General features: G+C 44.1%; 1 protein-coding gene across 7 annotated transcripts in view; it reads right to left on the reverse strand.

Annotated features, from left to right (window-relative positions):
- Nucleotides 1-13042, reverse strand: part of LOC138300179 (uncharacterized) — a 395471-nt gene that overhangs the window by 355551 nt on the left and 26878 nt on the right. For all 7 annotated transcript variants that reach the window (XM_069239151.1, XM_069239155.1, XM_069239156.1 and 4 more), the window contains one exon: nt 7435-7516. In XM_069239151.1, coding sequence (XP_069095252.1) covers nt 7435-7477 — 43 coding nt within the window. In that variant the 5' untranslated portion in view covers nt 7478-7516. The remainder of the gene's footprint in view (nt 1-7434; nt 7517-13042) is intronic.

Here is a 13042-nt window from a genome sequence, read left to right on the forward strand (position 1 = left end):
GCGTCTTACATTTCCCCCCACTCTTGCGACTTTCCTGACAAGTTTGGCATGACCTACAAAAGGTATCAGAGTGCTTTCGCATTTGGGGCCAGTGAAAGTGGGTGACAAGCCTGTCAAAGGTCTTGCCCTACCCCAAGCAACTACTTGGTGAAGTACCCGGGGATCTATCTGCTCTTCAGACACCAGCTGACTTCTCACTGTAGTCACACTGGCTCATGTGTCTCTCAGAGCCTCCACCCTCTGTTCATTAATGGTCACTCACTGCCTGTACTTTTTAGTGTTTTCAGGCACTAGGGTTCTCTGGACCATCTCACTGCCCCATAGTGAGACAAGGGTCATCTCAGTTGGTTCCCACCCACCTGAAACAAACTCCTCCCCAAGCGCTACACTGGCCAAACCCTGGGACGGCGCACTAGTGTATGCAGGTGTACTTTTGGGGCATTTGGGGTCCCCCGTCACATGACCCACCTGGTCACATGCATAGCACTTACATGGGGGATCACCTGCCACTGGCTTCCCTTTGGAGAACCATGGCTTCTTCTCACTGGGGAGTTGGGAATCCTTACCCTGGGAATCAGTTGAGAACTCCACCTGTTTACCCTGAAACCCCCCTTCTTCTGAGAGGGACCCTGCCCACCCTTGGCGTGGTCTCCCCATACCTCTTTTGGACCCTGGAGCTCTCCCAGCGGTCCGCTTCCTGCACAAGCTTCTTGTCAATCAGGTGCTGGTGCAGCTCTGAAAAAAAGAAAACTGTACAAGTGCTCCTAATCAATCAGATTGTAACGCCCTTCATACGTAGTTACCTTACTGCCCTTCACCCAACCATCCAGTGACCTGCAATAAGAATCAACACATTCCAACCATGTTTGGGATTCCTACTTCTTAGAGGACCTAAACTTGTCCTTATACTGCACAGGGGTGAGACCATACCTTGTGAGTAGGGCATCCTTCATGATAGTGTGGGTGAGATTCTGAGCATCCCCTACGGCTGTCAGTGTATCCCTCCCTTCCACCTCAAAGTGCTTCCACAGAGCTGCCCCCCAATGAGTTTCAGGGACCAGGTTCATGTGGAGAGCAGACTCATACCCCTTGAACCACAAGTGTATGTCATCCTCCCTCTTGTAATCCTTCACCATGTATTTAGGAATGTGCACCCTCCTCTCAGGATGCACTGTAGAATTGCTGCCACCATCTCTGCTAGACTGCCTCCTTGTGTCTAACTCCTTTAAGCTAAGCCCATGAGCCAGCTGCAGCTTCCTTTCCTCAATGGCCAACCTTCTCTGCTCCAACTCCCTTTCCATCTCCATCTTTAGACTGAACTTTTTCAGCTCCAATTGGTATTCCCTCTCTGCCTGTCTGTCCTGTAACTCTTCAGGTGTCAGACCCTTGGAGGACACACTGCTACCTGCCCTGGAGACTCTCTCCCTGGACATAACAGGCCCACCCACTACATCATTGTGAGTGACTTGCACCCTCTCCACCTCACACTGCTCCTCCTCTGTGTGCCCCTCAACCTCTTTGGGTGTCACCCAGGCCCTCAGTGCCTTTTGCAGCTCCTCCGTCTTGGAAGAGCTCTTAATGGGACAGGCCAAATCTTTGCTGAACTGCTTCAACTGAGCCACGGTGTGGCAATTTCTCTATGTCAAAAGCAGCTTCCAGCTGATGCATCTCCAGACTGAGACATGATGAAGAGTTAAACAAAAGTGCAAAGTTCCAAGGCAGAAAACAAGTTCCCAAATGAAGTTTCCAAAAAAAGTCAATCAAGGGATCAGCAAAAATAGAAGTAGAACAAAAATAGTCCCAAAGAGGAAAAAGCAAAATCACAAGACAAGTAGTATGTGGTCACGTAGTGGTCTGAACTCAAACAGTAGTGTACACTTAATTGTATGTCAATTACAAGTTAAAATCCCAACCGCTGATCACCAATGTTAGAAATGGGGTCTTTGGTTGACAGTCAGGTTACGCCCTGTTCAAGCAAGGACCCTCACTCTAGTCAGGGTAAAAGAGAATCACCCTCAGCTAACCCCTGCTTATCGCCTGCTTATCGCCTTGGTAGCTTGGCAGAGCAGTAGGCTTAACTTCAGAGTGCTAGGTGTAACATATTTGTACCCACACACACAGTAACTTAATGAAAACACTACAAAATGACAACACCAGTTTAGAAAAATAGGAAATATTTATCTAAACAAAACAAGACCAAAACAACAAAAAGCCGACATACACAAGTCATGAATTTTTAAAAATTAAACTAAAAAATAGCGCATAGAAACACAAAATGCTTCGATGAGGTGTTAACACGGCATTGTAACGGAGTCGTTTCCAACAATCTGACACCAGCGATGCCGGACATGGAGTCGCGTAGACCCCCAGGTATAGTACCTTGGTGAAGAAATGAAAACGAGCTGATGAGTGAAATCGGGGATCGCGGCGTCTGTGCAAAATGTTGAATCTGTGCACTTCGAGCGGCGTCGGTCACGACGTGATGCGGCGACTTCCACAGAGTCAAAGACTTTGGCGAGGCTGCAGCGATGTCGGGTCTGCAAAGGTCGTCGCGTTCCAGCAAAGATCACGGAGCCGGTTGCAGGTGACGTCACCGGATTCAGCAGCAACGACGGTCAGAAGTCGGCCGAGGTCGATTTCCTTGGATTTTCACCAGCTTTCCTTTCAAGAGCCCAGGGACTGGATAGGGCACCACTTGTAAGAGCAGGAGTCTCTGCAGAGACTCCAGGTGCTGACAGGGAGAAGTCTTTGCTGTCCCTGAGACTTCAAACAACAGGAGGCAAGCTCTGAATCAAGCCCTTGGAGATTTGTTTACAAGATGGAAGGCACACAAAGTCCAGTCTTTGCCCTCTTACTCTGGCAGAAGCAGCAACTGCAGGATAGCTCCACAAAGCACAGTCACAAGCAGGGCAGCTCTTCTTCTCAGCTCTTCTCCAGGCAGAGGTTCCTCTTGTTTCCAGAAGTGTTCTAAAGTCTGTGGTTTTGGGTGCCCTTCTTATACCCAATTTCTCCTTTGAAGTAGGCCTACTTCAAAGTAAAGTCTCTTTGAATGTGAAATCCTGCCTTGCCCAGGCCAGGCCCCAGACACTCACTAGGGGGTTGGGGACTGCACTGTGTGAGGGCAGGCACAGCCCTTTCAGGTGTGAGTGACACTCTTCCCCTCCCTCCTAGCACAGATGGCTCATCAGGATATGCAGGATACACATGCCCCCATGCCACTGGAATCAAGCTAGCCTGGCTGATGAAGGGTGATACCCTGAAACCGGTCCTAGGATGCTTGTTTCCAGTCCAGGGAGGACCTGGCTTGGCAGTTCGGGCTGGACTGTTCCCATGGGAAGCAGGGTCAAGACTGGTTTGCATATAGCTGGGTCCAAACTGGGTGGCATGGGTGGCAAAAGAACGATGGATTTAGGCCCAGATCTCTGTACTGGGGGTGAATGTTTGACATTGTTCAGCATTCCGTCCATCACTTGTTCTTGCATATGCAGGCTACACCCCAGCTCCCTTTGTGTTACTGTCTAGTGTGCGGTGCAACCAGCCCAACTGTCAAACTGACCCAGACAGGGAATCCACAAACAGGCAGAGTCACAGAAATGGTATAAGCAAGAAAATGCTCACTTTCTAAAAGTGGAATTTTCAAACACACAATCTTAAAATCAACTTTACTAAAAGATGTATTTTTAAATTGTGAGCTCAGAGACCCCAAACTCCACATGTCCATCCGCTCCCAAAGGGAATCTACACTTTAATCAGATTTAAAGGTAGCCCCCGTGTTAACCTATTAGAGGGACAGGCCTTGCAACAGTGAAAAACAAATTTAGAAATATTTCGCCGGCAGGACATATAAAACACATTACTATATGTCCTACCTTAACCATACACTGCACCCTGCCCTTTGTGCTACCTAAGGACTACCTTATGGGTGTTTTAAATGTAAGAAAAGGGAAGGTTTAGGCCTGGCAAGTGGGTACACTAGCCAAGTCGAATTTATAGTTAAAACAGCACACACAGACCCTGCAGTGGCAGGTCTGAGACATGATTACAGAGCTACTTATGTGGGTGGCACAACCAGTGCTGCAGGCCCACTAGTAGCTTTGATTTACAGGCCCTGGGCACCTCTAGTGCACTGTACTAGGGACGTACTAATAAATCAAATATGCCAATCATGGATAAGCCAATTACATACATATTCTGTAAAGGAGCACATGCACTTTAGCACTGGTTAGCAGTGGTAAAGTGCCCAGAGTAACAAAAGCAGCAAAATCAGAGTCCAGCACACATCAACAACCTGGGGAACAGAGGCAACAAGTTAAGGGAGACCACACCAAGGATGAAAAGTCTACCATGTGATTTATAACAATTACTGCAAAACAAAAAAACAACGTTTTATAAACACTTTAAAAACACATTTTTGCCTATTTTGGGGTTTAGGCAGCTGAATAAACACTGATAAGTATGGATTTCAAAAGCTTGGAAAACACTGAGAAACCTCCACTGAAATCCACAAAAATTAAATTCTGAAAACAGAACAATCTAATTATGAGCAAGACACGCACATGCTATAGAAAGTTTATCTGGCCGTGTTTCTGTAAGGATAGGCCTCAATGGAAACAGAATCAGAAGGAAAACAAGTATTGGCAAAGCCAATAAGCCTCCCCTTTGGGATCTACTGGCTTTGCCACTTGCTACACCATGTGTACTCCCAGACATTTTCCCTAGGGCCACAAAAGTATGGTATGTGGTGCAGACGAAGGCTGCATTGATGCCAGAAGGTTGGAAGTCAGGGAACAGGTGGATGTAAGGTGGGTGTAGGTGGAGTAAAGGATGTTTATGATATGGACTGGGAGTCAGAGTTCTTCTGAGGGTTTCATTCCATATCTCCCTCTAAAATATGCCCCCACTCTCTAAAACAGATAGTGCTGACAATACTTGCTATGCTGTATCTGAGTCTCCGTCTGTCTACCACCCACTGGGGTAAGCCTTCTCTATTTGCTATCGCTATCTTTAGTGAGTCAACTGTGCAAATGGAGTAACCAGTTATGGAATTTAAATGAAACAGAATATTAGGCATCACAATCTCCTAAGTTCTTAGGTCTCTCACCTGTAAACATGAGGAAATTAGGAATGCTTACTAGCAGGCTCCGCTAAGGTAGCAAGTGCTATAAAAACTCTCTGACAAAGAGCCCAATACCCACCTGTCGCTTTGTCAAAACTTGCACTGTAAGTGTTTCTGATAAAAGAAGACTATTGGGTGGTTCTTATAACAGTAGATTGTAATGTCCATGCATATACTTTCTTTATTGCTCTTGATTTATATCACTGTGTAGTTTTAGTTACTTGTGAAAAGTCCCCTGAAAGTGTACCTGCATTGTTTTCAGCTGATCCTATTAAAAGCTGTTAAGTTTTGCGGAGACATGAATTACAAATAACACAGTATATATGCTTCAATGATGCTGTATACTCTTTTTCAGCACTTGTGTGTTAAGACTCAGTACTGAAGTAAAAGCTGAGAAGTGCTAGACATTATTTGAGCAAATGCTTTTTGAATTACAGTATGCTGCTTCCTTCAAGACCTGTGTAGAAACAGGATAGTTGAAAAGCTGTGTACCAGCAAGGGCTCATGCATGAAATGACATTTCTCAATTGGCATGCACCAGTGGTGCTGGAATAATTTTCAGAGTGGGGTGCTGCCATAAATGTTACATCACTAAAGTCATAGGGATTGTGAAAAATCCTTGTGCTACACTAATAACAAGTGTCATCAATGTATTCAGCAGGAGAGTGGTAAGGATGTCGTATGTAGCTGCTGGTACGTTTTGGAGCACACTGCGGCTAATATTATAGTATAGTATGGTGGGATAGGGCACTGCCATTACAGACAACACATTTTCCATTCAAATGACCATTACATTTGTACTGACATACAGTTTTACTGATAAAACTATACAGTGCACAAACAATGTGTGGAAACCGGATTCACCTGTTGTATTGATTTGTTTTGACTGTATGACAACCATTGTGTTCACCACACTTCAGAATTATAAAACATGTGATTCATTTGCGATTTCCTAATTCTGATATATTCTGAAGTATTTGTATAGTTAATTTACGGGCATTTTATGTGCTAGAAAATAAACAAAATCCTACAGCCTTTTCACACTTCCAGCACCCAGCAAGACAGTAACATAAATCCTCTCTTTAGAACTAGACAGAGTGCAGCATTTGACCTCTGTTCTTTATTGCACGGCAAAGGAAACGAGATAAAAACTAAATGTAATGCTCATTTGACTTCTGAACTCCAGCATGTTGATTTTGGGAGTGCTTCACCACCTCTCCAATCCCATGCTTCCAGCACATATGGCATGGGTATGAAAATTAGGAAACCGATTGTTTAAGTTATACTACTGGTAAACAGTACTGACCTCTATAAAGACCCTTGTAGACAGGACACTGTTTCTCACAAGCATGCAATACTGATGAAAAGGTAGTGCCAGACATCAGTTGAATAAAGGCAGGAAACCTTTTTAAAGAAATACAGCATGTTTACTGCTGTAGCTAGCATACGAGGGAGACCACTAAAAAGCACAGAAAAAAGGCTTTTCCCTGATTTGTTTGCATTTTTGCCTTTTTGCTGAGCTCTAGTTTTGCTGACTATACAATTTTGTGCACTTTACCCCTGGTAAGCAGTTCTAAAGTGCTTGAGCTTCTCCTTTTAACATGGTCAAATTGCTATAGTCCTGATTGGCATATTTATCTTACCTATAAGTCACTAGTATATGGCAACAAGGTGTACCCAGGGCCTGAAATTTAAATGTCTCAAGTGGACAGCAGACCTAATTGGGCCTGCCACAATAACCCCTTCTGACAGGCCCAAAACTTTGTTTTAAATACAGCAGGGCACATGGTAACTAAAGTAGGACACGTAAAGATTTAAAGTTAAACATGTCCTTACTGTGAAACTGCCCTCATTGTGGCAAGTATAGCTGTTCCATAGGAAAACACTGGGATGCACTATTACATATTTATCCTGTATCTCAGGAAGCAGACTACCTAGAGAAATAATTAAACAACTATTTTTAATAGCTGTTAAGAATGAAATTCAATGGTGAAGTTGGTTTGTTCTAGATATCTCCCTCACATGTGGCTTGAATTCACAGCATCTGCATGCTGGCTCAAAACTTTCCTCAAATGAACAACTCTCCATAAAAACCCAGAAGCTTGCTTGCATGAGGGGGCATCGCAGGTCTGAACGAGCTCCTAGAAGCTTTTCCAAAACATTTGTTTAACATCATTGTTTTCACAAACGTTTTTACTAAAGCAGGCAGCATGCAACTTATCACTATAATAAGTTCCATGCCATAATGGTACTGTACATTTCATATTCTGAGGAACAGAATCATGTTCACCTCAAAATACACACAAAGGTTAACAAACCTTCAAGAGCTCCGTCATCGCTTACGTTCTGTGCAAATTCCATTTGGCCTCGAGTTAGAGTCGACCTGAAGAAATTTTCAAACTGTAAAAGTCAAAAGGAAAAAAGGTAAAACTGTAGGTGACTGATCTCACTTAACATTTTATCACCTGACGTGCATATTGCAAACTCAGATGATGCCCCAACATTTAAGTTCACGACAGGTAGCTCACCACCTCCAGAGATGCCTATTTTTTTAGAAGGGAGAGGTGGGGAAAGAGGTGCGAATGGTACCTTGTCCCCCTTGACAAAGTTCATGGGAGGCAGAACCCGTCTAAATAACAGAAACATGTTAACTTGTCTGGGTCAGTAGGAAAAAAGAACAAAAACTTACAATGCACCCATCAAAAAGCAATAAGCAATATACAAAAACAGTAAATATATTTATTTCCAACCTATACAGCAAGTCTCACTCTCATGGTGCTCCAGAAACTAAGGCAGCGAACAGTATCTGATATATTACATTACTGAAGAACAAGAAATCATCAGACATCTATTTGTGTAATAGTTCATATAAAAAATAAAACAGTTGCTGGCAATACTGACTGGAACTCTAAATTTTCTAGACTGCATTTCTGGATTCTTAAATTGCACTAGAGAGAATTTAGGCAGACGGCCCCTTTCACTGACATTACCACCTAAAAGTAAAGTACTTTACATTAGTGGTAAGAAAATAACTAATGCCCTCTATGAACTATAATCCTGACTCACACTTTGGATGAACCAATCGAATAAAGTACCAGATACCTATAGATGATACATCCTCTCACAGTTCTCTGACCAATACTGCCTTTCTTTTGAAAGACATATCTCCATCCCCATCCACCTGATTATTTTTTTCATGTAGAAAATTAGCAGAATATTTTTCCAGTAAGTTTACAAGTTTTTTTTTTCTGTGCTCTTCACATGCATCTTGAACAAAGACAAAAATGTTAAAAAGTGGATTATTGGAAAGGGCAGGTATGTACCTACTCTGCAATAGGCCATAAACCCCTACTAGGTCCAGCCAGGGCCTCAATAAATGAATCCCAGCTCAACCCTTGGTAGCTTGGCAACCAGCAGTTTGGCTTAACTTAGGAGACAAGTGTGTAAAGCATTTAAAAATCATAACAGTAAATATGTAAAACAGAAAACAAACAAAAACTCCAACACCGATTTATAAAAATAGATTGTATTTTTAACTTTAAAATTAAACTAAAAAGACAAAGAACCAATAAAGGGAACTGGGGATATGAATTTTTAAAGAATAAATGTTATCTAGCGCAGAGAAATTAAAAGTGCCAATCTGGTCGCAGTCGACCGGGGTAAAGTCACAATTTGAGGCTGACCATGCTGGAGCCCTGCTCGGTTACAGTGAGCAGGAGGCCTTGGGTAAAGTTTTACCTTCGTGCTTAGCCTTTGTGTTGAAGATTTTCTGGACTGAGACGAAGTTACAAGTCAAATCCGACCTCCCTGGAGCCCTCTTCAGATAAAGGTGCCAGGAAGCCTCAGTCAAGGATTCTACGTTTGGACTTAGACTATTTTTCAAGATGGAAATCTTCATCTGGGACTAAGCTGAAATTGAAGCCGACATCCCTGGGGCCCTCCTCTGATCCACTGCGCAAGAAGCCTTTGACAACTTTTTATGTTTGGACTTAGAAACTTTTTGGGAGCTTTTTTTCTCTGACATCAGATGACTCTCCACAACAAGCCGATTTAGATTCAAGGTCATCGGATTGCCTTTCCACGAGCCCCTGGTTAAATCCTGGAAGTCTGGAGATCCTGAGCTTTTCAGCGGGACGAACCTGCATGTCAGGCCGGGTCGTGGTGAGCGTAAGCCGGCTTGACTCACGACGGTCCACTTATGGAGCTTTTTTCCAAAGTTGCTCCAAACTTCTCCATACTTCTGGATCTTCTTCCACAAGGTCTATGAAGGTTCTGAGTTGTTCCTTGGGGGTTAGGACTCCAACTCCCAAAATGCACCTGGTTCAAATTAAAAACTGACCACTGATTAGCTGGTCAGTTTCTTCAGGACTTGTTGCAGGGGACTCTGGTCAGCTGTTTTCTACCTGCGGCATACAGGGAGTCCCTTTTTGAAGTAGTAGAAGACAAGCAAAGTCATTTTCTTGGTGAAGCCCAAGTGTGTAGATGGTGCAGTCCTTCTGAGAGCAGTGTCCAGATGCAGGCCAGGGGTCCAGCAGGGGAGTACTTCTTCCTCTTATCTTGTTCCTGTAGGGATCTGAGTTGGAGTTCAGCTTTGCCAATTTTATCCTTGCTCCTGGGGTGGAAAGCAGGTAGGGGGGGAGGCTCTGTACAATCACATGCAGGCCACCACCCTCTTGTAAATTAGCACTTGTATAGCGCACTACTCACCCGTTAGGGTCTCAAGGCGCTGTACTCATACCGCTATGGAACCCCTCCTGGCTTTTCCCTGTGAGGCGCCCACTCCTGAGCACCCCCAGGGTGAAGCCAGGCATCCAAGCGCTGTTGGGGCCGTTGTGGAGATTAAGCAAGCTATTGCCCAGAGTTGCAGAGTGGGACCCATGAATTAGATTAGGCACCGAGGCGAGAATTATCTGGTCAAGGGGAATTGAGCCCAAGACCTGCCGAAGCGGGACTTGAACCCTGGTCTTGAGCCAGATCTCTGCTTCAGGGTCTGCCGCTCTAACCATTGAGCCACACTTCTCCACACACCACTTGAGTGACCACTTCCCGGGAAGTGTGGCAAAAAACAATCCCAGGGAACAACATTCCTCAAAAAATCCGAGACGGCAAAAATTCAGTCTTAGAGTTGAGGTGTGGCTGAGCCCACCCACTGATGTGGCTAAATTACCCTTAACACATCCCCTTCCTTAATCTAATCCACGGACACTTGTCTGTCCGGGTTTGCAGAAAATGGAGGAGGTACAGTCGCTATCCAAAATGTCCTTTCCTACTTTGAAGTTTAGTTTGACTGATCTACCCCCATCCTGCTGTACCATCTGCTGAGGCAGATCTCCTTCCAACAGATGCTTACTTTGTTTCAGTCCAGGCCACACCTCATCAAGGCAGCCTGGCTCAGGCTGCCAGAGGCTGACCAATTAGAGAACGGCACTGCAGGGCTGAAACTGGTAACTTTTAACAAGAGTTCTAAAACTCTTTCTAGGTACAAGTTATATTAAATTCAACAGTAACAAGTTGTTGGATTTAATATATGTAACTCTTAATTTGATACTAAAGTTCCCATATTTAGCTCTTTCCTATGTAAAATAAGACTATTATTCAAAAATAAAACCTCTCCATGTTAGTCTATGGAGCCTATTCACTACACTGGGAAAAACAAATGTAGCTTTTTTTCCCTCACCGGGGCTTAAAAAACATCTTGAAGCACATATGGCACACCTTAAGGGTGACATATATGTAAAAAAACAAGGTAGCTCAGGACTTTGGAAGTACTTTTAATTCAAAAGTCGAATTTGGGGTTAACATTAACCTAAAAAGCAGTCAGCAAGGCAGGCCTGCCTTTAAAATGACACTGGTCACCACCGCAGTGCACCTACAGGTGTACTACCTATGGTGGGATCCCTAAACCTACAGGCCCTACCATATACTAGGAACTTATAAGTAGGTTGATAAAGCCAATTATAATTAGCCTAATTTGCATATCCATTGTAATCAGAGCACAGGCCCTAGAACTGTTTAGCAATGCCCAAGGAACCATCAGTTGGAAAAACACCAGTATAAGTGATAAATGGGGGCAAAATGTTAGGGGGCTTCTGCAATCAGCCCAGTTTTCCCACACTAGAGCTATAATACAACTCCACATCACAAAGGTAGCTCTTTTACAGTCCTTGGCTTTCATTTCCCACATTTTGGTATTGTGGGAAATATACTCTTGGGTTAGCTCAGTTGATCATGTTGGACTGCCACGCATGAAAACAATGATCTTTCAAAGGTAAGTCCAGGACTGGACGTAAATGGCCCTCATGATATGGCCTTATACGGTAACCCTAGCAGTACCTCGCACTTAATACTACATGGGTCTTTAAACTGGAATTGTTCCACTAAGGTATGCTGCACTATCCAGGCAAATGAAACTACTGATTGGTGTAGTATGCGACTGATTGTAATGCTACACTCAATACTTTACTGTATTCATGTAAAGGGTGGCAGTATTAATAGCACAATATGCCTGGGAGGACTATATTAAGGACCCCTAGGGCTTAAACCCCTTTAAATATAGCCAAGCTTTGAGATCCTGTGAGTTATATCAGACTGAGAATGTCATCAGTAAATAGTGCTGAGTTAAGCACATACCTTAAAATGTGACACCTGCAGGTCATGGCCTCCAAACCCAATGAGACATCTCACTTGGTTGACCTTCTGCTGCATATCTGTGCTCTATCACAGATCACAGGTTTCATTTCAGTGGAGTAAGATAGTTTTGACAACATATTGCATATGGAATATGTTGCAAAATGACCCTCTCTGAAGGGTCACCAAAACTTTTCACCTTCCTCCTCTTTTTCTGACCTTGTTTTTCTTTTTGCTTTAGGACTCTGGGCACTTTACCACTGCTAACCAGTGCTAAGGTGCATGTGCTCTCCTCCTAAAACATGGTGACATTGGCTCATACCCAATGAGCATATTTAATATACTTGTACGTCCCTAGTAAAGTGCTCTACGTGTACCCAGGACCTGTAAATTAAATGCTACTAGTGGTCCTGCAGCACTGATTGTGCCACCCACATACGTAGCCCCTTAACCATGTCTCAAGCCTGCCATTGCAAGGCCTGTGTGTGCAGTTTCACTGCCACTTCGACTTGGCATTTAAAACTACTTGCCAAATCCTAAACTCCACTTTTACTGCATATAAACCACCCCTCAGGTAGGCCCTGGGGAGCCCATAGGGCAGGGTGCTATATAAGTAAAAAGCAGCACATGTACTTGTCAAGCTTTACATTCCTGTACTGGTAGTGAAAACTCCCAAAGTTGTTTTTCACTATAGTGAAGCCTACTCCTCTCATAGGCAGGCACTGGAACTTCCCTTATATACTTTGAAGTGGTAATTTCTCATCTGAAAGGAGTGGCATTGTCGTGTTTGGTATGGTTGGAATTGTAGTGAGAAATCCTGCTTAATGGTGAAGCTGGATTTAACATTACTATTTCAGAAATTCCACTTTTAGAAAGTAGGCATTTTCCTGCACTTGTTGACAGCTCCCATTGTGCATTCCAGCCAGACAGCCATAAACACAGGACATGTTGCATTTGCATTCATCTGCATACCGATGGACTGCCCAGGCAGGAAGGGTGGAGGAGCTCTCCCTTACCCATCAAAGGCTAGTGGCCTGACCCTACACAAAGGACTATTAGCCCCCCACAGATCTCCTAGCACGCAGAACTGGGTTGAAAGGGGAACTGATGCACTTCAAACCACTCTCTGGCATCTCCTCCACTTCAAAGGCACCCCCTAAAATCAGACACTGCTGTACCTACAAATGGACTCTGTCAGAAAGACTGCAGTGCTGCCTAAAGGAATCATCTGGACCACTTTTCTGGGAGGACTGCTCTCCTGCCTGTTGCCTGCTTCCTGCTACTCCCCAACTCTGCTGG

The sequence above is a fragment of the Pleurodeles waltl genome, chromosome 6 (genome assembly GCF_031143425.1).
Source record: "Pleurodeles waltl isolate 20211129_DDA chromosome 6, aPleWal1.hap1.20221129, whole genome shotgun sequence".
In the NCBI taxonomy this organism is placed as follows: Eukaryota; Metazoa; Chordata; class Amphibia; order Caudata; family Salamandridae; genus Pleurodeles; species Pleurodeles waltl.